The sequence below is a fragment of the Pan troglodytes genome, chromosome 23 (assembly GCF_028858775.2).
Source record: "Pan troglodytes isolate AG18354 chromosome 23, NHGRI_mPanTro3-v2.0_pri, whole genome shotgun sequence".
Lineage (NCBI taxonomy): Eukaryota > Metazoa > Chordata > Mammalia > Primates > Hominidae > Pan > Pan troglodytes.
Genome location: NC_086016.1, coordinates 27,257,935 through 27,283,318, shown reverse-complemented (window position 1 = coordinate 27,283,318; position 25,384 = coordinate 27,257,935). Strand labels below are relative to the sequence as shown.

The following is a 25,384-nucleotide window of genomic DNA, read 5'->3' as shown; positions in this document are numbered from 1 at the left end:
TAGGGGAAGAAAATATATTGGAGAATTTCTTTGTAACCAGGGATTAGAAAGAATTTCTTCAAGGTTGGCCAGGGGCAGTGGCTGATGCCTGTAATCCCAGCACTTTGGGAGGCTGAAGCAGGCGGATCACAAGTTCAGGGGTTCAAGACCAGCCTGGCCAACGTGGTGAAACCGCGTCTCTACTAAAAATACAAAAATTAGCCAGGCATGGTGGTGCATGCCTGTAATCCCAGCTACTAAGGAGGCTGAAGCAGGAAAACTGCTTCAACCCAGGAGGCAGAGGTTGCAGTGAGCCAAGATTATACCACTGCACTCCAGCCTGGGCAACAGAGCAAGACTCTGTCTTGGGGAAAAAAAAAAGAAAGAAAGAAAGAAAGAATTTCTTCAAGGAGATTTGAAAGGCATAAACCCTAAAGGAAAATATTGCTGTTTGACCACATTAAAATTTAAAATGTCATCAAGAGATACCAAAAACAAAGTGGCAAGAGGCTGTACCCAGGAAGCGGATATTTGCACTACAAATTAACCAACAAAAGCTGAGTCTAAAGACAGAAGGCCTGCAGCATCTTGTTTCAGCCCCATCACAACCGCGTTAGGAAGGTACTATTTCTCTCCCATCTTCCTGAGTAGAAACATCAAAGCTCTGAAAGCAAAAGGACTTGCCTGAGCCTCTATCCCTGGCCAGTGCCCCAGAACAGCAGTGTAAACCCAGCCTTCATTCCCAGATCGTTGCATCACCTTGAGCCTGGCTACAGCCAAGATCCTCACAGCTCAATAGTCTCTTCCTCATTGAAGTAGCTTAGAGGTTGCGTAGATTCTTCAATTACTAACAGTTGCCCTCAGCCATATGATGAATGAATGATCACACTCACAAACATGGCATTCTGACCTCTCCGGGCTGGAGTGGGGGTTTCAGGGTTCTTGGCTTCTCTTGCAGATCCAAAAAGACTCCCAGACTCAAGGGGACAACGTGATAATGTGAGATCGATGGGCAGTGGATATGTTTTTAAGGGCTGGGGCACCCATCTCATGCCCCTGAGAGTGACTGTGCTCAGCAACCAGCATGTAACAGGGAGCTCAGGAGCTCAACCAAGCCAGCCGCTCAGAGGCAAGGGAATTGCAAGTCAGGTGAAGAAACAAAGGCTCAGAGAGGCTGGGCACTGTGTCCAAGGTCACACAGCTAAGCAGCTGCAGAACCATAAGACTCAATAAGGGTTCTGTTGCCCTACTCCTAGCACAGGTACTTGCTGATTCTCATTTCTCCCTCGCTGTCACTCTCTCTCTCTCTCTCTCTCACACACACACACACACACACACACACACCAGCTGCCAGGGGAGATCAAAGACCCACAGCAGACAAGTTGCAAGTCACACTTTATTCACTCTCTGGGAGGTCTGGAGGGTTCCTGGGCAGCAGACCTGGGTCCTGGGAAGGAGGCATGGTGGGGAGGGCACTAGTTTGAGGGGTGGAAGGCACCACGTTGGTGCCACTGCATGTCGCGGATACGGCGCACGGACTGCACCTGGGGGTGAGGGGCCCCAAAGTCGCTGCTGTCCTTGTAGTCTCCCTTCTCCAGCAGGTACTGCAGCCCACGGTAGCCGGGGTACTGGTAGCCAACCCACCTGCAGGGCCAGAGGGGAGGGGAGAGTGAACCGGGGGGACAGGAAGAGAAGCAGACAGAGAGAGAGGCGAGGGGAGAGAGATAGAGCATCCATAAGCCACTAGGAAGGGTGAAGCCTCCCAACCATTGCCACTTCCCAAGGGTAAGCAGGACACCCTTTCCACCCCACCCTTCCAGCACTGAGCCTCTGCTTTCTTCCTTCTCTTGATGGGGAGCTCACTGCCTCCTGAAGCAAATTTTGACTGAAGGCCTGTACTGTACTGTACTGGAGTCAGAGCAAGGGGGTGATATCTTAAGCTCACTGAAGCTTAGAATAAGCCAGGCCTTTGAACCATCTCCCTCCAGTCCTATCCCACCTCCAAGCCCAGCTACAAGGTCAAAGAAGAGTTGGGGGAGGTTCCAGGGGCCTTCTGATGAAAGAGTTTCCAGGGGCTACTTAATGAAAGTGCTGGTCTTCTCTCCAGAAAATGTCACACAGGCCTGGCTTGCAAGGACCTGCCTGGCCAGTTTCTGTGGACACCTCCAGCTCTACTTCACATTCTTATGCTCCCACATCTCTGCATTCCAGCCACCATGGCCTTTGTAGAGTTTCTCAGACCTACCAGGCTCCCCACACACACACCACAGGGCCTTTGCACATGCTGCTCTCGTTGTCTGGGATACTCTTCCTTGGCCTCTTTACCCCTGCAATTCCTACTGTTCCTTGAGATCTCAGCTCAAGAATCTTTTCTCCAAGGAAGTAGCTTAGATTCATGTGGATTCTTAAAGTATTAACAGTTGCCCCTTCTAGACTGTTGGCTACACAGGGCAGAAGCCAGATCTCTTTAATCTCCTTCACCTTGGGCACCTAACACAATGCCTGGCATATGGAAGCACTGACAGATTGAATGAATGAATGAATGAACGAATGAATGAGGGAATGAAGGGGAATAGGAGCACAGAACTTTGCACACTATTTTAGGAGTTTCACAAACCCGGAGAAGCCAGTATGTTTGGCTAAATTGGTTCTGTTGTGGGGAAAGAGCCTTAATTAGCAGCACTTGCTGATTTCTATGCTGTAAATGCACCCTGTGGCTGGTTTCAAGCTACCAATGATTAGTCAACCAGTTCACACAGATTCTGAAAATTTAAGAGTCGGCTCCAGGCCAGGCGCAGTGGCTCACACCTGTAATCCCTGCACTTTGGGAGGCCAAGACGGGCAGATCATGAGGTCAGGAGTTTAAAACTAACCTGGCCAACACAGTGAAACCCTGTCTCTACTAAAAATGCAAAAAATCAGCTGAGCTTGGTGGTGGGCACCTGTAATCCCAGCTACTTGGGAGGATAAGGCAGGAGAATCGCTTGAACCTGGGAGGCGGAGGTTGCAGTGAGCCAAGATCGTTCCACTGCACTCCAGCCAGGGCGAAAGTGCGCGCCTCCGTCTCAATTAAAAAAAAAAAAAAGTTCTTACAAGCTGGTATAAGCTGTTTCCAGCACACCGCTGCCCAAAGCTCATCTGTGGACCCCCATGGAATCCACATTTTTTACCATGAGAAATCCCTCACTGCTGATGGCCAGGGTCGATATGCCCAGGAACTTCAATTCAGTGGAAAATGACACCTCCTGTTCCCAAACTTAGGGACACACGCGGTCAAAGGCAGCATGGGCTGATCCTCCTGCTTCTCATAGCTTTCAGACTACTCAACTCATTCCTTCCCTCCTGCCTCAACCTAATCCTCCCTCTGCCTCAACTTGCCCCTCTGACATACATGTCTTGCTCACTGGGGCTGAGGTTAAGGCCAAGGTTTCTCCACTCCAAAGGCATACCATTTCCCCAAAGGCAGCTCTAGAAAGAAATTCAGCGGCTGTAAGCCACCTACGGGCAGAGAATTCCCATTTACTTTCCAGTGGGAAGCCAGAGGTCAGCAGAGCACACTGATGTGTGCAAGATCACCAGCGTGTACAAGGCAGAGCCGGACTTAGGACCCCAGAGTCTCAGTTCCTGGGGCAGGGTGAGCCAGGGCTGGCAATGCACTTACGTGCCACTCTGCACCCGCACAGATGACACCTTCTCCTGGTAGCCATGGGCGTGGAAGCTGGGTACATCGTCATCTATGATTTCCATCTTCTTCCCGGTGAAGTTGGGGTTTTCATAGAGGATGATCTTGTGCTCTTGGCTGTCCTATTGGCAGAGGATGGGGGGAAGTGAGTATGGGTGAGGGGGCCCAGGGTTGGCCTTCCCACCCCATGCTCATGCCCCAGAGTTGGGATCAGCATGTCCCACACATCACTCTCTTCCCAATGCACCCACTACGTGTCTATGACAAGTGCTGTTGGATCACAGCCATTAGTTAAGTTTCTACTGGGCCATTTTCATGTAACAGACACTCTGCAACACTTTGGGGAATGTTTGATTCTGAAATGTCATTTTTTCCTCCTCAAGTTTCTCTTTTATAAATGGTGGCTACGATCTACCTACCCACCCACATGTGAACACCCACACATACACACATACACATGCACACACACACGCACACCCACACATGCGTGCACACACACACACACTTGCACACACACACATGCACACACACACATGCACACACACGTGCACACCCACACATGTACACACACATATGCACAGGCTAACTGTGCCTCTAATAGGCACCTGAGATATTTTGATTTTTCTTCATTTCTACATCTCTTCCCATCCTCCTGTCCCTATGACATTTTCCTTAGTTATCTCATCTAATCCTTTACACATAAAACCCTTATCCCTCAGACATAAAATCCTCTTATGCCATTTAGCAGATGAGGAAAGCGCGGCACAGAGAGGTCAAATGACGTGCTCAAGGCCACACAGCTGGGAGCAGCACAGCCAACTTGGGAACCCAGGTCTGTGGGGTGCAAAGTCCAGTGTTCTCCAGCCTTCCAGTAGGTCCTGGGAGGAGCTAGACTGGGCTTGGAGGGTTTGAGAGTGTAACTGAGCAGTGATGGGCCCTGTCCCCTTCCTGAGAGTTGACACTGTCACACACTAGTAAGAATCAGGATCTCAGAAGCACTGAAAACTCACACTGGCACGAGTCTTGAAGAAGAGCTAAACCACCTTCTCCTCCAGCCCCAAACTCATAATTTCTTGTAGTATTTCTGATGGCTATTGGTTATTGAGCAATGACAGGAGTTGCCCAACCCTGGGGGGGTGGGCACCAACCACATAAAATAGAATGTGAATAGTGCCCTCTGGAGCATTTCATAGTCTTGTGATTGGAGCCCCCTGGAGTTGCAGCGTGACAACCCTGAAGCTAATAAGCATATTGGAACCTCAGGACAGTAGATACCAATATGCCCATTTTACAGATGAAGAAACTGAGGCTCAGGGAAGTAAAATGACTTTTGCAAGGTCACCCAGTGAGGAGGTTCCTCACCAATCAGAAGGGGCACAGTGCTAGAGGGGTGGGCTCCTTCCTGGTCCCCGGAGCTCCAGCTCCAAGGTGGCAGAGACAGAAAGTAGGATGATGGGCAGAGAGAGGAAGTAGGGTGATGGCAGGGGGCTCACCACTTTGATGGGCCTCAGGGAGCTGAGGGAGTCCGTCCTTCGGCTGCTGGTCCATGAGTCCCAGCGGGGGTACTCACCCTTCTCAAACACAAACTGCTCGCCCTTGCAGTTGGCCTGTTCATAGCCCACCCAGCTGCCATGGAGACGAGAGAAAGGGGGCAGGTCAGTTCCACTCCAAGCTTCCCATGGCAGAATCCTGGCTACTGATGTTGACCCCTAGGGTTCACTCTTGCCCAGCCCGGCAAGATGTCATAGCCCCACCCAAACCTTAGCACAGCAAATCCAAATGCAAAATCCCCTCAGTTATCTAGAACTCAGTGCTGTGCTGCCTTTACCCACCTGGGACACAGTTAAGAAATAAGAAGGCAGTCTAAATAACGGCCCAGCAACAAATACCAATATATAGATGCCACGCACTAAAGCCAATAGTATGCTGGTAAGTTAATAGCCAACTCTCAAAAAACAAAACGAAAATTAACACTCTTGATTTGTAGCGTTTGCCAATTTCCATTGTGTAAATGCTCCCACTGTGGCAGATTTCAAGCTATCAATATGACACGGCTGCAAGTGAAGTTAGGAAGAGAGAAGCACAGTCAGCCTTCACCACTGAGAACTGACTCCAGAACATCGCTGTGCCCAGATCCCCTCTCTTTGGATCTGTTTCTTCTCTTGTTCCTGTTATTAGACTCTGCCCAAACTCTGTTTTTGTAGATCCACATTAGAAGAAAAATAGTACATTAAAGAGGAAGGGATGGCTTTCAGGTCGGGCATGGCTAATAGAAGAAAGCAGAAAATAGAAGAAAGAAGGCACAAATTTCAAAATGATTAGCATTCTGGGACCAACCAGTGCAGAGGCGAACATTTCAGCAATGTGCAATAATGGCTGTTCAGAGGAATGATCTAAGTCATTAACAAAAGAGGAGGTCGTGTTTATTGTCCTCTTTTGGAAGAGTAGTCTTGATCCAGCAATTCTACTTTAGGCAATGGGTCCTTACAAAACAGTTGTCAAGGGGCTGGGCGCTGTGGCTCACGCCTGTAATCCCAGCACTTTGGGAGGCCGAGGCGGGCGGATCACCTGAGGTCAGTAGCTCGAGATCATCCTGGCCAACGTGGTGAAACCCCATCTCTACTAAAAACACAAAAAGTTAGCCAGGCACAGTGGTGCATGCTTGTAATCCCAGCTACTCAGGAGGCTGAGGCAGGAGAATTGCTTGAACCCGGGAGGCGGAGGTTGCAGTGACTTGAGATCGCGCCATTGAACTCCAGCCTGGGTGACAAGAGCTATAACTCTGTCTCAACAAAACAAAACAAACAAACAAACAAAAACAGTTGTCAAGGGGTCACAGATATCTGAATAAGTCTGTTCACTGTGGCATTGTTTATAATATCCAGTAACTGAAAAACTTAAACATCCTACAGTCAGGACCTGGATATGGCATATTCAATCATGGACTGTTACAAAGCCATGGTAAGTAATGACATAGGATGTGGGTTCTCAAATGTAATTGGTGTAACTATCACCAGTTAAGCTTGTTAAATGCAGATTCCAGGCTCCAGAGCTCAGTTTGATTTAGTGGGGCTTAAGTGGGGCCCAAGAACCTCCATTTTATAGCATCTCTCTTCTGTGAATCTGATGCTAATTTTCCTCAAACTACTTTGAAAAACACCAACATAAAATGCTATTTAATGACATGGAGAGAGTTCATGCTACCTTGTAAAGTTTTCAAAGTGAGTAATAAAACATTATGTTTAGTATGATCCAAGTTTGATTTGATTATATACACACACACACACACACACACACAGAAATCCAAATTCTTACCAAAATCTTAATAATGGTTACTTCTGAGTAGTGAATACAAGTCATACGGTTTTTTGCCTTAAACCATATCTTCTTAGTTTTAAAATAAATGATAATTAGTAAAAATACTAAATGTTATATTTTTTAAAAAAGCAGAAGAGTGTAAAATCTCTTTGGGAAATTTTTTTTCATCACAATGTTTGAAAAGGCAGCTGAAAGTCAGATGTCGTGCTTAAACGGTCAAATCTCAGCTATCCAGAAAGGGATTCTCTTGGACGCAACAGATTCCCTGAGCATGTCAGATGACCAAGGCTTGGCAGGGCCACTGCTTTAGCTGTGTTCTGCACATCTTCAGGTTCTGACCCATGTAGGGCCACGGAACTCTGCAAAATTCCCTGAGAACCTTGAGGTGTGGTATGGGTCACCTTAGGATCTCCAGCCATATCTGACTTACTGGCCACCAGTGGACTTTCCTACATCCTGAGGCTTCTACAGAGAAGGAGTGGCCAGAGAAGCTGTGGTTTTGTGTTCCAGACTCTCTGTGGGCTCACATAGGACTATGCTCAGCTACATCACATAAGGTGAGTCAACCATTCAGCTCCCCTTCTCTCTTGGATAGAGACCTGGCCCCCAAGTGTGCCAAAAAATCTGTAAAGACCCAGTATTGTCAGGATTCGGGAAGGGGGGAGTGGATGCAGGGCTGGAACATCCAGCCTTAAACCTCCCAGGAGTGAGGACACTCCTGGAGCCAGAGATTGGCACTTCTAAAAGCTTCATCAGTCACTATGTCCATCTTCCTGCCTTGAGGAAGTGGCTGACCTCTGTATCAGGCTTTCCACATGACCCTCTCCCTTCATCCCCAGAGTACATGGTTAGCCTCATCCTACAGAGGAGGAAACTGAGGCTCAGAGGGGGAAGGTCCTGGTCCAACACCACACAACCCAGAAGGGGTGGAACCTGGATTTGAACCCAGCTGTATCTGACTGCAAAGCATGAATTATCTCCATAGGCTGCCAGACCCCAAAACTTGGTTCCCAGATTTGCAGACAGGAGCAAGGGTAGATTCCCCCACTCCACAACCTGATCACCTCACCCAAAGTCCCTGACCAGGAGAGGCCACCCAGGTACTTACGGTCCAGCCTGCACTAGGACAGAGCCTGCCTTCTCCACGCCAGTTTCCTTCAGGTTGGGGCAGGGCCCATTGAGCTCATGCGAGTGGCCTTGAAAGTTTTCCTGCTCAAAGATGATGATCTGCAACAGGAAGCGAGACTCAGACCCTCATCACAATGAAGAGGAGTGAGAACTGGGTGGTAGACGTGGGGAGGGAGCTCAGAGAACCCAAAGGATGCTGAAGGGTTCACCTCCAGAGTGACAAATCAAACATAAAATCAAACAGCCCTGGCTCTGGCTATAAGCAGCCGTGGGACCTTGAGCCTGCATTTCTCCTCTCTGAGCGTCAGTCTCCCCATCTGTAAAATGGGAAATAAAGACAGAACCTAGGCCAGGTGTGGTGGGCTCACCCCTGTAATCTCAGCATTTTGGGAGGCTGAGGTGGGAGGATTGCTTGAGCCCAGGAGTTCCAGACCAGCCTGGGCAAGATGGCAAGACCCCACTTCTAATTTTTTTAAAAAGAAAAAGAAACAAAGAGAGAAACTGCCTTGTGATATTGTTTGTTAGAAGGATTCAGGGGAGCATAATGGTTAGCACACGGTATTTGCTCTGCTTGTGGGAGAACTAATTATGACATAATTAAGACATAATTATGTTAATTAAGAGATATGGTAAAGATTCCAGTAAGTGGCAGAGCTGAAACTGGAGCCCAGGCTTGTCTGATGCAGCTGAAATGGAAGCAGCATGTTGCAAACCCTAACACTCAACCCTAATGTTCTCATCAGCCCAAGGGAGGGGGCTCATGGGATCCCCATCAGGGAAACTGAAGCTCTGCAAAGTGAAGGGACCCACCCAACATCCCACATGCAAGCATTAACCATGAGGCTAGCTGCCACCTTTCATGGTTCCTGTGAGATTTTTTTTTTTTTTTTTTTTTTTTTTTTTGAGACGCAGTCTTGCTCTGTCACCCAGGCTGGAGTGCAGTGGCGCGATCTCGGCTCACTGCAAGCTCCGCCTCCCAGGTTCATGCCATTCTCCTGCCTCAGCCTCCTGAGTAGCTGGGACTACAGGCGCCCGCCACTACACCTGGCTAATTTTTTTTGTATTTTTTTAGTAGAGACGGGGGTTTCACCATGTTAGCCAGGATGGTCTCGATCTCCTGACCTCGTGATCCACCTGCCTCGGCCTCCCAAAGTGCTGGGATTACAGGTGTGAGCCACCACGCCCGGCCTCCAGTGAGAATTTTGGAGGCAGAGGTTTTCCAGCCACACTTCCCCAGCAAACTGCCCCTGCATGAAAAGATGGGCTCAGGTCAGCACACTCTCAGTCGGAGCAGCTACAGAATCCACATGGTCAGCACAGGCTGGGTAAACATAGCCCTCTCTCCCAGGCCTGGGATTAGCCACACAAAAAAAGGGAAAGGCACAGGGCTTAGAGGCAAATTCCATGGGCTCAATCCAGCCTTTACAGTCAGTGACCCAGCCCTTTACGGTCACTGACTCGGCCAGAGATAGGGTCAGGAGACAAGGGCTCCAATGTGTCCTCTGTTACATCCAGTTGCACAAACCTAAAAAGCAATTCAATACTCTGGGCCTCAGGTCCCTCATCTGTCAAATGGGGACTCAAGAATGTGGAAGTTCGGGGCTAGAGTTTATTATTACCCTGGCCGGGGAGACCAGGGCTTGTGGGTGGTTAGCACATAGTATTTGCGCTGCTTGTGGGAGACATAATTATGTTAATTAAAAGACATGCTACAGATCCCACGTGAATAAGTGGAAGAGCTGAAATTGAAGCCCAGACTTGTCTGATGCAGATGAAATTGAAGCAGCACTTTGCAGACTCTAACCTGCGCACATAACACTGGGATCTTGATCAAATGCAGTTTCTGAGGTAGCAGGCCTGGGGTGCCCGCCTGAATAGGGGTAGGCAGGTGAGGAAGGGCAGTTTCTCCATGCATTTGAAAGCCCAGAAGCTCAGAGGACCCAGGAGCTCAATAGCGTTGTTATTAATCAATAGAGTAGAGGGCAAAATTTTACAAATTATCCAATCCTTTAAGCCTGCACTGTCCCACACAGCAGCCATTAGTAACATATGGCTACTGAGCACATGTAATTAGTCCATATTATTACTTATACTGTGCTATAAGTGTAACATACACATCATATTTTGAAAATTCAGAATGGAAAAAATAATGTAAAATATCTGCCTAATAATTCTTACATTGATTATACATTAACATGCTCATCTTTTGGATATATTGGGTTTCATAAAATGTAATATGAAAATTAATTTCACCTATTTCTTTTTACTTTTTATGATGTGGCTACTAGAACATTTTGCATTACCTATGTGGCTCACATTATAGGTCTAGTGGACAGAGCTTCTTGCTTTTTTCCAAACTCACCCAGCTCATTCCCACCTCGGAGTCTTTGCGCCTGCTGTTCCTTTTGTCTGGATGCTCTCATCAACCCTCACCCCCATTTTTCATTTTTCTGTGGAGATGGGATCTCACTATGTTGCCCAGGCTGGCCTCAAACTTTCGGGTTCAAACAGTCCTCCCACCTCGGCCTGGCAAAGCACCCCCAATTTTCATGTAGCCGCTTCCTCACTTGACCCAGGTGTCTGCTCAAAGTCACCTCCTCAGAGAGGCCCTCCTGGACCACCTGAGCTAACACAACCACTGTGACTCTCAGGAGCCCCTTCCCCTAGTTTACAATTGTTTGTAGCACTTCTCACTACTGGAAATCATATATTCATTTATTTATTGTCTGTCCTTCTTCTGGAAAGTAAGCCCCAAAAGGGACAGATTGGGGTGAGCAGGTGAGGGGCTGCATCTGCTCAGGCTTCCCTGGCCCAGGAGGCACTGAGTCAGACAAAGGGGCCATTCCTGAAGGAACCTGTGCCCGGGGCTACCAAAGCAGGGAGGCACACGAGGGCAGTCAGGTGGGCGCGCCTCGATAGAGGTTTGAGGGCAGACTGGGTGTGACAAGCCTCTGACGTTGGGATAAGATCCTGCCGCCCTTGGGTGGACAGGTGGATGAGAAATCAAAGAAGGCATTATTTGCTGGTGTTAGGTGGATGCACACCCCAGGCCGGGTGTTAGGCTGAGCCTGGTTTCTTTGGCTCTCACAACTTCCCTGTGCAATAAATCTGACTCCTCCTTTTATAGAGACGGAACTGAGGCTCAGAGGGATCAAATAATTGGCCCAGATCACACAGCAGGTGCAGAGCCAGGACTCACACCCACCTTCCATCTACTAATCCCATCTCTGACCGAGAATGAGGGTCTGCTCCAGTTTCAGGGAGCCCTGTGGACAATAGGGTGTGGCAAAACAGGTAAGGGAGAGAGAAACTGAAGTCTCCAAAGCCAGAGGCTGGTACTGGGAATCCCAGCATGCCAGCTATGGGGCTGGGGAGGGACTTTCAGAATCAGCCTCAACTGTGTGGATAGAGGAGACTGAGTCCCAGAGAGGGGCAGGGGTGGAGAGGGGGTACCCATGAAGAAAGATGCCAAGCCCATTTTACAGAAGGGCAACTAAGTCTGGGGGAGGAGCATTGCATGCCCCCTCCTCTGAGAGGTACCCACCTTGGGGTTGAGGGACTGTGGCTTGCCCGCCTGGGTCTGGTGGTCTGAGGCCATGGTGGACTGTCCTATGCAGGAATGACCTGGAAGACATGGGAAGCAGCAGTGAGGACCTGGAGGGGCCACTGGCTTTTTTACTCTGTGGGGCCTTGAGACCGCTCCCCTCTGGCCCCAAACATTCTCTTTTTCTCCTGGTTTCAGACTGTCCCAGAGCTGTGGGGTCCATAAGCAGCTACTTCAACTTCTGTCCTTAGCTTCATTTATTTCTATCCAGGCCAGCTCCAGGAGGAGGGAAAAACGAGGTCTACTCAAAGAAAGAGAGCGGTAATAAACTAGAGCTTAAATGGGGTCCCAAGTGGGTTCCCAACACTCAACCCCAGACAATGGATACCACACAGAATATAGAATGGTCAATCCCAGAACTTCTGCCTTTATGCAGTAATTTCTTAAATAAAATTGTGTGGAACAAACAAAACCTATTCATTGGCTGTATTTGGTGGTGTGGTGGTGCCCAGTTTAGGAACTCACAAAGTTCCCTGTTCCCCTGCTCTTTCTCCCACCCTCTCCCTGGGACTCCTCTCCCCATCCCGGTACCTAGATTTCTCTTCTCTGCCACTGGTTTTACTCCCCCATTAGTGAAATCATCTGATACAGAACCCACATTACAAGAAAGAGAAGAAATGGGTGCGACGGTAGAAATCCAGGCACTGTGGCAGGCAGCAGGGTAGACCTGCCTTAGCTAGTGAGAACATCAGAAAAGCCTGGAAAATTGTCAGCCTCTTCCCCCTTCCTGCAGGAGGGGTGGTCAAACCAGGCTGTGTTTCCCCAGGGGTAAGAGAGGAAGCCTGGCCTCCCTCTTCAGAGATAATGCCAGCTTCCAGAAGCCCCTTCCACATGAAAGGCCAATACTGGATGTTTCCCAGGAGGAAGAAATGCAGTTAAGCACCTTGGCAGCCAAATCTACTGCTCTCCCGCAAGAAACCAGCCCTCTGGGCTTGTCAGAGTGCCTGAGGTCCTGCCATATCGCTTCCCAATCCTGAGTGTTCACAGACTGAAGAAGCTCGGTTGGTCCAGTTCAGGAGCAGTCTCTGCTGCCTGCCAGAATTGAGACTCTGGGCAGGTCTCATCCTCTCCCTATGCCTCAACTTCCTGTTCTATAAAATGGGGACAGTAATGATGTCTAATAATACCTGTGAACAGGTTGTGAGGATTCAATTATGTAATGTATAAAACCGGAAGCACTTGGCCGTGGTCCTAGAACACACTCAGCATGCAGCAAATGGCAGCAATTGTGGCATTATTAGAGTCATTTCTACCATGCTTTAGTGGCATTGAAATCACCTGTTGCTGGGACCTGTCACATACCCGTGGCTGCATCCTATCCCCTAGCACTCCCAGAGGCTATGCACAGAGTGGGTGCCCCCTAATTGCAGATGTGGAGGAAAACTGACTCACCCACCTAGAAACAATGCTGAACTGTCACTGGTTTGATTCTTGCAAAACCCTCAGTTACATTCTCCTCCTCAGCGACTGGCGAAACAAGGATGCTGATAGTCTGTTTAATATTAATAATAAAGAACACTGCCCCAATGCCCACTGTGCGCCAGGCACTGTGCTGGATGATCCACCTAACTTCTCTTGAATCCTTACAATAAAGAAGGCTTTTTAACCCCCTTCCCAGTTACCAGAAAAGAAAACTGAGGCTAACAGCATTGAAGTCTCTGCCCAAAGTCACTTGTCAGAATCTGGGTGCTCCCATGCTTGCGGACAGGGGTGAGGATGAGAGAAAGAAGGGAAGACAAGCAAGAGAGGCAATCTTACCAGTGACACCAGCCCCTGCGAGTGCCGTGAAGCTCGGCCAGCGGGAGGTGGCATTTATACCTTCCCCAGAAGTGCCGGTGCCAAGATGAGTGACCGCTGTGCTCCTGCGAAAAGCAGGGTGAGAATGCTGGATTAAGCTCTCACCAAAGCTCGGGTCAGCAAATGCCCACAGACATTGTGTCTCTGCACAATAATGTCATTAGCTTTCAGATTCGGCCGCGCCAGGGCGGTCAGGCGGCTGGGCAAGGAGATGCCCGCTTTGCATGCATCAGCCGTCCGGCTGCCAGGGCCAGGGGTACGCTGGGTTCACTGGTACGGTCAGTCAGGCCCTGAGGCATGGCAGACAGAGGAACATCTCAGTGGGCCTGGGGAAGAACAAGTAACGAAGGGTGGTTTGGCAGAGTCTGGGCTTCATTCATCTACCCATTTATTCATTCAACAAATATTTGTCGGGCATCCACTTGGTGACAATCTCTGTTCCAGGGGAGTGTCAGGAAGAGGACCTACGCCAGCCCAGGCCATTCAGAAAAGCTCCTGGGAGGTAGCGCATCCCTCAGGGATGGAGAAGAGGAAGCCTGGGAACAGGGTGGGGGGACAGTTCCAAGCAGAAAGGGTCCATATACAAGGAACCAGCATGTTGTATTTCAAGAAGACCTGAAAACAGGTTAACAAAGCTAAAGCATGACATGTGACAAATAGGGCCTGTGCCAGGTGGCCAAGGTGGGCAGGGCCGGATGTTGCAGGGCCAGGGAGGCCAATTATGGAGAGTGCATTTTATTCTCAAGGCCCCTGGCTGTTTCTCTTTCTTTTCTTTCTTTCTTTCCCTTTCTTTCTTTTTCTTTCTTTCTTTCTCTCTCTCTCTCTCTCTCTCTCTCCCTCCCCTCTCTCTCTCCCTCTCTCTCTCTCTCTCTTCTTTCTTTCTCTTTCTTTCTTTTGAGATGGAATCTCACTCTGTCACCCAGGCTGGAGTGCAGTGGTGTGATCTTGGCTCGCTGCAACCTCTGCCTCCCAGGTTTAAGCGATTCTCCTGCCTCAGCCTCCCCAGTAGCTGGGACTACAGGTGTGCACCACCAGGTCCAGCTAAATTTTTTTTGTTGTTGTATCTTATTAGAGACAGGGTTTTGACATGTTGCCCAGGGTGGTCTCGAACTCCTGAGCTCAGGCAATCCATCCATCTTGGCCTCCTAAAGTGCTGGGATTCCAGGCATGAGCCACTGCACCCGGCCTGTTTCTTAACCACTGTCCTAGAGTGAGTTGCTCTTAGATCCCTACCACTGGCCCCATCGCTGCCACATGGGTGCCCAGCCTTTACTCATATTTCTTTTCTTTTTTTTTTTTTTTTTTTGAGACAGAGTCTCGCTCTGTCGCCCAGGCTGGAGTGCAGTGGCACGATCTCGGCTCACTGCAAGCTCTGCCTCCCGGGTTCACACCATTCTCCTCCTTCAGCCTCCTTAGTAGCTGGGACTACAGGCGCCCGCCAACACGCCCGGCTAATTTTTTGTATTTTTAGTAGAGACGGTGTTTCACTGTGTTAGCCAGGATGGTCTCGATCTCCTGACCTCATTATCCGCCCATCTCGGCCTCCCAAAGTGCTGGGATTACAGGCGTGAGCCACCGCGCCCGGCCTTTACTCATGTTTCTTTAGTGCACACACCTTCCTTGCAGCCCAGGCTATGTCTTGATCCAATCTGAGACTTGGAGACTGGGTCAAGTATACCTGCTTTCCCCTGTCTCTCATTTTCTTAATGCACATATGCATGCACACACATGCACACACACTACACACACATGCCCCAGCCCCCTAGCTGGGCTTTTCCTTTTGCAGCACTCATCACTACCCAACATTCTGTTACTCATTTATTTTCTGTCTTTCCAATGAGAAGATAAGCACCACAAAAGCAAAGAAGTTGTCCCCCTGGTTTACCATGGTATCTCCAGAGCCCAGTGCCTGACGCATAGTAGGTACTTGTTTTAAAATCCCAGGGCTGGCCGGGCACAGTGGCTCACGCCTGTAATCCCAGCACTTTGGGAGGCCAAGCCGGGCGGATCACCTGAGGTTGGGAGTTCGAGACCTGCCTGAGCAACATGGAGAAACCCCGTCTCTACTAAAAATACAAAATTAGCCGGGCATGGTGGCACATGCCTGTAATCCCAGCTACTTGGGAGGCTGAGGCAGGAGAATCGCTTGAACCCACGAGGCAGAGGATGCAGTGAGCCAAGATCATGGCATTGCACTCCAACCTGGGCAACAAGAGCAAAACTCTGTCTCAAAGAAAATAAATAAATTAATAACATAAAATAAATCCCAGGGCTGCTGTAATAAAGTGTCACAAACTAAGTGGCTTAAAAACAACAGAAATTGGGAATGTAAAATGGTGTTGCCACTATGGAAAACAGTGTGGCTGTCTCAAAAAAAAAAAAAAAAAAAATCCAACATAGAATTACCATATGAGCCAGCCATTCCACTTCTGCGCACGTGCCCCAAAGAATTGAAAGCAGGGAATTGAAGAGATATTTACACAACCATGTTCATAGCAGCATTATTCACAATAGCCGAGAGATGGAAACCACCCAAATGTCCACCAACGGATGAATGGATAAACACTATGTGGTCTATCCATACAATGGAATATTATTCAGCCTTAAAAAGAAAGGAAATTCTGACTCCAACATGATGAGGTTTGAAAATGTTATGCAAAGTGAAATAAACCAGACACAAAAGGACAAATATTGTATGATTCCACTTACATAAGTTACCTAGGGTAGGCAAATTCATGGAGACTGGAAGTAGAATAGAGGTTACTGGGGGCTGGGAGGAGCGGGGAATGGGGAGTTATTGTTTAATGGGTACAGAGTTTCTGTTTGGGATGATGAAAAAGCTGGGGATGGATAGTGGTGATGGTCCCATAACAATGCCACTGAACTGTACTCTTAAAAATGGTTAAAATGGTTAATTTTATGCTATGCAGTATTTTACCACAAAAATGTCCCAAAAAAAACCCCCAGAAGTTTATTGTTGTGTAATTCTGGAGGCTGGAAGCCTGACATCAAGCTGTCAGCAGGGCCATGCCTGCTCCCAGGGGTTCTAGGTGAGGGTCCTTCCTTGTCTCTCCCAGCCCTTTGTGTTTGCCGGTAATTGTTCGTGTTCCTTGGATGGGAGTTGCATCACTTTAATCACGTGACTGTCTTCTCCCTGTATCTTCACATCATCTTCCCTTAGTGCATGGCTGATTCTATGTCTAAATTTCTGCTTTTATAAGGATACCAGTCATGTTGGCTTAGGTGACTTCATTAGGTAACTTCACCCTGATGACTTTGTTTTAAATTGGTTCCTTCTGTAAAGACCCTATTTCCAAATAGAAGGTCACATTCTGAGGTACTGGGGGTTAGGACTTTGGAATATCTTTTATGGACACAGGTCAGCCCATAATAGACCTCAGTTAATATTTGTTGAGTAAATGAATGGATTCAAGACCTGGCTGTGTCCTTATAAATAAGAAAGAATTCCTAACATTTCAATTGTATCAGAGCTTGACATGAGTCAGGCACTGTCCATACTCATCTTTTTTTAATCCTCCCAACAAACTCAAGATGTAAGTATTTATTTATTGATCATTCCATTTTATAAAAGAGAAAATTGAGGCTCAGAGAGACTAAGCCACTTGCCCAAATTTGCACAGCTAGTGAGTAGTAGGACTAGGCTTTATGGATTAAGCCCTGAAACTGTCTGGTTCCATTAATTCAATCCTCACAACTATCTTTGAAGTAGGTATTATTAATGTCCCCTAATACAGATTAGGAAGCTAAGGCTCATAGAGCTTAAGTAACTTGTTCGAGGTCACACAGCCAGGAAGTGGTAAGACCAGTGCTTGAACTTACATCAGTCTGACTTCAAGATAAACGCTCTTAACTTTTAAACTATAAAGCTTCCTACGGAGCTCTGGGAATTTGGTGAAGTTTTTCTCCTCCAGGCCTCAATTTCCCCATCAGAAATGAGGTCCTTGGTGCCAAGACCAGCTCAGTCAGGGAGACCCTAACCCAGTGGCGCTAGAGGAATTAAAGACACACACACAGAAATATGGAGGTGTTGAATGGGAAATCAGGGGTCTCATAGCCTTCAGAGCTGAGAGCCTCGAACAGAGATTTACCCACATATTTATTAACAGCAAGCCAGTGATAAGCATTGTTTCTATAGATTATAGATTAACTAAAAGTATTCCTTATGGTAAACAAAGGGATGGGCTGAAATAAAGGGATGGGTCTGGCTAGTTATCTGCAGCAGGAGCATATCCTTAAGGCACAGATTGCTCATGTTATTGTTTGTGGTTCAAGAACGCCTTTAAGTGATTTTCCGCCATGGGCGGGCCAGGTGTTCCTTGCCCTCATTCTGGTAAACCCACAAACTTCCAGCGTGGGTATCATGGCCATCACAAACATGTCACAGTGCTGCAGAGATTTTGTTTATGGCCAGTTTTGGGGCCAGTTTATGGCCAGATTTTGGGGGCCTGTTCCCAACACTTGGTCCCCGCACCATGTATTAGGTTGGTGCAAAAGTAATCATGGGTTTTGGCGTTACTTTTGATGGGAAAAAACCACATTTACTTTTGCACCAACCTATTATTCTCATTGAGGAAGCAGTCAGGGTTTTCACTGGCTGATAGGAGTGGTAAAACATGCTAGGGAGATGTTTGATTATTATTCCTATTTTTACAGATAAGCAAAGTGAGGCTCAGAGAGGAGACTTTCTTGCCCAAAGGCTCACAGCCACGAAGTGGTAGAGCTGGGATTTGAACTCAGAGATCAGGATTTGTAGACTCCAAAACCTTCAGCCTAGCCTACTTCTCTTCTCTTGCCTCAGTTTCCCACACTTGCGAAGAATTAAATATTTTGGCCCATGGACATTATAGTATTTGTAATTATACCCTTTGTAAATGAGCCAATCATGTGAAGCCCTCAGTAGTGGCTCTTACAAATATTATAGAAAGCGCTCAGTAACTATAGCTTTTATGCTATGCATTATTATTACATCTGTGTGGATGGCAATGTTTTAAAAGACTTTTTATTTCTTTTCACTCCCGCACTCAAAGTAGGTGCCAAGACAGAGACCGTCAGCAACCTGCCTGTTTCTTTCTACTAATTCATTATTCATTTCTACTTCAAGCAAATGTGTCAACTATGAACTCAGTGGGGAGCGATACAGATAGGGTCCCCACCTTGGTGCAACTTACAGCCCATAGGTTCCTATGATCTCAAAATGTTTTGCCTTTTTAAAAATTTGAGATAGGGTCTTGCTCTGCTGCCCAGGCTGGAGCATGGTGGTGCTATCACAGCTCAATGCAGGCTCCAACTGCTGGGCTCAAGTGATCCTCCTGTCTCAGCCTCCTGAGTAGCTCAGACTACAGGTTTTCACATCTGTGCACAGCTAATTAAAAAATTTTTTTAGGGATAGGGTCTTACTGTGTTGTCCAGGTAGGTCACGAACTCCAAGCCTCAAGCAATTTTTCTGCCTCGGCCTTCCAAAGTACTAGAGTTTCAGTCATGGGCCACTGAACCTGGCCCAAAAGCAAAGGCTTTTGATGTGACCTGGCTAGTTTGCTCATCTAGCCAATGAGCTAGGTCGTGGAGAGCTGAGCCATGGCTCAGTCATCTTCGTGCCCCCATTGCCTACATAGGATCTAGCACATAGTAGGTGCTCAGAAAATATGTATTGACAGACTGAATTAATTAATGATAAAGAGCAGGGGTGCCTTCATTTGGGCTCTACCAGAAGCAGACTCTAAGACAACAAGTTCAGGTGCATATAATTTATTTGGAAAGTGATCCCAGAGTGCATCAGGAAGTAGGGAGTGGGGAAGCGAGCCAGAGAAAGGAAGGGAGGCAATTCGGGGTATATTAGTGAGCGGGTTATCACTGGGTCTTCTTAAAATTAGGGGGTGTCATGTGACTCATTCTGGTCAGTGGATTCTGAACAAACATGACTGGTGTAATTTCCAGGTGAAATCATCTTATTACAGGAGCCACACTTTCTAGTGCTCTCTTCTCTTCTGCTGTCCTGAGATGGCAACATTGCAAAATGGCAGAGCCCACACCAGCCTGGGTCCCTGAGTGATTCTGTAGAGAAAAGCCCCCCGCTGACCAGCACTAGACATCTTTCATGAGTGAGAAATAAGTTTCGTTGTTTTCAACCACCAAGAATTGGGGGCTGTTTGTTACTGCAGCATAGCCTGACAGATACATAGAGAGAAAGGACTCAAACCTTCCTCTCCACTTCATCTTCTTGCTCCCATGAGGAGAATAGGTCTTGGTGTTCCCCTTGGACAAACAATATTTAACTTTTAGATACAAAAGAGTCAGAGCTGGAAGGAGGCTCTGAGATCATCAAAAGGTGTTCTCATAGCTATCAGAAACAACACTCCCTTCTTATGACAATTTTTTGTAACAGCCCTTTTACTCTCTTGAAATAAAATTGATAATGTAACCCATCTACATGCATGCTTTCAAAATAAATTAATAATAAAATGTCCTAACTCTAACTGTATTATAAAAGGATAATAAGGATAGAATGTATAAAAATATGTATTTTGGTATGTAAAAGCTTCAAACAGATGATGTAAGAAAGCAGTTAGGGAATTATTCCTATTTACAATGCATATATTTAGACAGGAAGTTAATATTAAACTTAATACGCATTAGACATTTTCATTCACTCATGTAGCATTGCCATGGGTGACATTAACTTCCAAAATGGTAAAGAATGCTTGGTAAAGTTCTCACCTGAGCGCTGGGAGCTGGGGAATTGATACCCCAGCTCCTGTTAGTCATTGGATGAAGGTTGTTCCTAGTAGGTATTCATTCCCCCAAGATTATAGCTGCCTCCCACCTCTCCAGGCACAGGAGAGAGTTTCCAGGCACATAGACATGTGGATGCTGGCTGGTGGAAGTGGCCCTCACACAGCAACATTGTAAGGTCTACAGAGTAGGAAAAGCACAGCCAGCATCTTTTACAATCCAGACAGCAGATCAAAGATGTCTGGCGGAAAGGCAAGGGAAAGAGGAAGCTAGCAACAGGAAATGGCCAGAAGGTCCTCCCAAGAGAGCCAAGACTTGGGGATGCATTTGCTGAGGCCCCCTAATGGTGGATTCCTGGGGGCGGTGACCACAGAGCCAGCTCTCCAGCTCCCAGGAGCTCTCAGGCTCCAGTTTCTCTCTCCATGATGCCTGTTCACTGTCTGGGTCCTGGCCCCCTGCCCCTGCCATGAACCTCTTTGTAGGGCTTTCACTTGGATTCTCTGAGTGTGGCCATGTAGCCTAGTTTTCTAATTTCCCTGTTTCTACAGATGTCTTTAGAATAAACCCCCATTATTGAGTAACTGCAAAGTCTCTCTGCTCCATACAACTACGGAGCATGTCTTCAGCATCTTGTGTCTGGAACGGAGCTCTGGAAGCCTGTCTGTTGCCCTCCTTCTTGTCAAAAAATGATCAAGAGAAGAGGATGATGAATACTCATATTGCACGTCCTTGGTTTTACTCATTGTTCTAAGCCCTTTCTGCAAAGTAAACTCCAGTTACTACCGGCAACAACCTTATGAGATAGGTAGCATTATTATCTCCATGTTACAGATGAGGCAACAGAAGCACAGAGAGGTTAAGTGACTTGCCCAAAGGCAAACAGTGAGTGGTAGAGCTAGGAGAGGAAACCAGGTGGTGTAAATCAAGAGCCTAACTCAGCCACTCTGCCTCCTATCACTTGACTCTACTGCCTGCAATCACTGAGCAATACTGCCTCTCAATTAAGCTGGTAAAATGATCTCTTGGCGCTAAACCTCATTCTCTTATAACTGAGGGTTATTCTTGCTTCACTGTCACTCTTAGGTTCTGCCCCATAGAAGACAAAATTTGAGGGCCGGGCGCAGTGGCTCATGCCTGTAATCCTAGCAATTTGGGAGGCTGAGGTGGGTGGATCATGAGATCAGGAGTTCGAGACCAACTTGGCCAACATAGTGAAACCCCGTCTCTACTAAAAAATTAGCAGGGTGTGGTGGAGCACACCTGTAGTCCCATCTACTCAGGAGGCTGAGGCAGGAGAATCGCTTGAACCATGGAGGCAGAGGTTGCAGTGAGCCGAGATTGCACCACTGTGCTCCAGCCTGGGTGACAGAGCAAGACTCCATCTCAAAAAAAAAAAAAAAAAAAAAATTGAGTCTAGGTTGGGGCTAACAGCAGCCTTTTGGAGTTAGGCCTGCGGTCAAATCCCAGTTCTGCCCCTCGCTGGCTGTGTGACCTCAGCAGTTGGCTTCCCCGCTCTGAGCCTCTTGGAGCTGAGGACTGGACAAGACAATGTACGGGAGTACTTGCAAATAACAAGAGCTTCCTGGCACAAATGGTTATTATGGGTGTGAGGCTTCGGAAAGAGTCACTTGGACATCAGTGACTGCCTGGGGCTGCCATGAATCTGGCAGTGCAGCTGAACCCCACCTCTGGAATCAACCCAACTCCAGATCCTGGGGCTGCGTTTGGCCTGGGAGTGGGCACGGTGAGTGGGCACACTGACTCACACTTGAGCCAGCCTCCCTGTAATCCTTCCTGTTACCCAGGAGCCAGTCAAGGGGCCTGCTGGTGTTAACTGAGATCAGGCATGGACAGCTTGTGGCCTGGTGCCTAGACTATAGTACATGCTCAATAAATGAAGTCACTGCCCACACCAGCAGTGGCATTAGGTTGGCCGACCACAGCATCAACAGCTGATGAATATAGAGAAACGGGCTTTGGAGACAGACCTGAATATGAGTCCTGGTCCCATCACTTAAGAGCTGTGGCACTTGGGGCAATTTGCTTCAGCTCTCTGGGCCTCAGTTTCTCTCCCTGCATATGAGGATCACTATTGCCTGTCTGTAGAGTCGAGATGAAACTCTAGAGCACTCAATAATGTGCTTGGGGTTTAGCCGCAGCTCTACAGTGGCAGCTATTATTACCGTTGTTTCTGCTGCAACTGCTTATGTTATTTTCATCTATATCTCCCTGGTGACTTACGGTCCTTGATGGATACATCAGAGTGTATGGCACTCGGGAATGGATTCAGGTCTCAGTTCTACCACTTCTTATCAGTGTGGCTCTAGGAAGGTGAAGTTGCCTCCCTGAGCCTGTTTCTTCATCTGTTAAATAGAATTAATAACCACACCTACCTCCCAATGACATTCTTAGGGTTCAATGAGATGATGTAAGCACTGATTTATAAAGCATGACAGGCCGGGCGCGGTGGCTCATGCCTGTAATCCCAGCACTTTGGGAGGCCGAGATGGGTGGATCATGAGGTCAGGAGTTGAGACCAGCCTGGCCAACATGGTAAAACCCTGTCTCTACTAAAAATACAAAGATTATCCTGGTGTGGTGGCACATGCCTGTAATTCCAGCTACTCAGGAGACTGAGGCAGGAGAATTGCTTTAACCTGGGAGGCGGAGGTTGCCATGAGCCGAGATCGAGCCATTGCACTCCAGCCTGGGTGACAGAGTGAGATTCTGCTTCAAAAAAAAAAAAAAAAGCACAACAGACTGGATGGCACCTCGTTCATGCCTATAATCCCAACACTTTGGGAGACTGAGGCGGGAAGATCACTTGAGGCCAGGAGTTTGAGACAAGCCTGGGCAATACAGCAAGACCCTCATCTCTACAAAAAGTACATTTTAAAAATTAGCTGGGCATGGTGGTGTGCGCCTGCAATCCCAGTGCTTTGGGAGGCTGAGGCAAGAGGATTGCTTGAGACCAGGAGTTTGAGGCTGCAGTGAGCTATGATCACGCCACTGCACTCCAGCCTGGGCGACAAAGCAAGACTCCATCTCAAAAGATAAAAAGAATAAAGCAAGACAAGCCCTCTCCTTGTGAAAGGGAGGAAGGGGTGGGTCCAGCGGGGAGAAAGGGGTGGGCAATAGGGGTGCTGTATCTCCGCACTGGGGATGTCAAGCCCCCCTGCCTTCCATCTGTCTCATTGCTGGGCCACCCCTGCCCCATCTGATCCTGATGCCCAGCCCAGGTCTCCCATACACTTGGAAAAAGTCAAGGTGATTTCTCACCTCGTTTGTAAAATATGCAGGTTAAAGTAATTGAAAATTACTGTATCCTTTTCAACCCCTTCCTGAGGCCCCCATAGGCCTCCCACACACCAGCTACATCACCCAATGGGAGGCTGCAGGTGGCTGAGATACGCTCTGGGCACAAAAGGGGAACAAAGTCAGGGAAATGATGCAGAGTTGGCTCGTGGAGGTGGGACGGGTGAGGGGTGGTCCTGGGGCCTGCCTGCAGGAAGTCCGTTGTCAGCTGGCTATCAGAGAGGAGGCCCCTCCTCTTCCCACCTGGGGGCAGAAGAGACTCAATTATGGCCGAGCATGGCGGCTCGCGCCTGTAATCCCAGCAACTTTGTGGGGCCAAAGTGGGTGGGCCACCTGAGATCAGGAGTTCGAGACCAGCCTGACCAATATGGTGAAACCCCATCTCTTCTAAAAACACAAAAATTAGCCGGGCGTGGTGCTGCGCACCTGTAGTCCTAGCTACTTGGGACGCCGAAGCAGGAGAATTGCTTGAACCCAGGAGGTGGAGGTTGCAGTGAGCCGAGATCGCGCCACTGCCTGGGCAACAGAGCGAGACTCTGTCTCTAAATAAACAAACAAACAAACAAACAAAGGCCTCATTTATGCCTGGCACTGCCCCAGTGTCTCTGTTCAGCTCTTCAGCAACTCCCACTGCCCAGATGAAGCCACGGGGGCCCAGAGCAGTGGTCAGTGGGGGGAGGTGGGATGGGCACTCAGTACCCCAGGCGAGGCTGTGGAAGGCCTCTGGGCAAGGGGACAGAGATACTGAGGCATGAGAGAGAGAGGCTCAGGTGGACCGCACCAACACAGCTCACCAGACTCTCTGCAGTAGCCTCCCAACTGGTCTCTCTGCATCCCTCCTTGGCCACTAAGTGTATTATTTGCACCCTAGCCAGAGTAATCCTATTAAACCCCACTGCAGACCATGGCTCACTTTGCTCAAATGCTCCATGGCTCCCATCTCTCCCAGAGAACAAGCAAAGTCCACTAGGGTCTGCAAAGCCCTAAATGACCTGACCCTGTTCCCTCTGAACCCTATCCCCAGTCTTTTACTCCATTCCAGACCTGCTGGGCCCCTGGCTGTTTCCCATTAGGCCAGCATACTCCTGCCTAGGGCCTTTGCACCTGTTATTTCTCTGCCTGGAATGTTCTGGTGGTTCACTGAGGACTCGGCTCCTCTGCACAGAGTTCCCTGGCCACCACCCCCATCACTTCCATATTTTTATCCAGCTTTATTGTTCTTGGTATTTACCGCCTCCCAACATTATAGCCCTCATCGACCTGTTTATTTACTTTCTGTCTCTCCCACAGAAGGTGAGAACCTGGAGGGTAGGACATTGTGCCCTGTCCTTAGGCCTTGAACAGGGCATGGCATTTGCTGAATACACTGAACAGGGCATGGCATTTGCTGAATACATTAATGACAACAGAGACTGACCCACAGAGAGGTGGAAGGGGAAATAATGGATAGATGAATGGAAGGAAGGAGGGAAGAAAGGAAGGAAGATCAGATGGACACATTGATGGACAAGTAGATTGAAAGAAAAATTGATGGATAAGTGGATAAAAGGATAGATAGAAAGATGGGTGAGTGGAAGGAAAAATGGATGAATTAATGGAAAGAACAAATATAGGAAGATGGAAAGAAGAATGACTGGATGGATGGGTTAGTGGGTGGATGAATGGATGGATGCATGGATGGATGAATGGGCGGTAGGTAGATGGATGGATGAATGAATGGGTAGATGGGTGGGTGGATGGATGGATGGATGGGTGAGTAGATGAATGGATGGGCACATGGGTGGGTGAATGGGTGGATGAATGGGTGGGTG

The 25,384-nt window shown here is 48.1% G+C and overlaps 1 protein-coding gene across 1 annotated transcript; it reads right to left on the bottom strand.

Moving 5' to 3' along the window:
* Positions 1-1,361: 1,361 nt before the first annotated feature.
* CRYBB2 (crystallin beta B2) lies at positions 1,362-25,347 on the bottom strand. Its single transcript, XM_009438008.5, has 6 exons — positions 13,470-25,347; positions 11,652-11,731; positions 8,088-8,206; positions 5,155-5,287; positions 3,641-3,783; positions 1,362-1,623 (listed from the first exon to the last, which is right to left on the bottom strand). The coding sequence occupies exons 2-6, from the start codon at positions 11,703-11,705 to the stop codon at positions 1,455-1,457; spliced, it is 618 nt and encodes a 205-aa protein (XP_009436283.1). The 5' UTR covers positions 11,706-11,731; positions 13,470-25,347; the 3' UTR covers positions 1,362-1,454.
* Between the last annotated feature and the right edge of the window lie 37 nt (positions 25,348-25,384).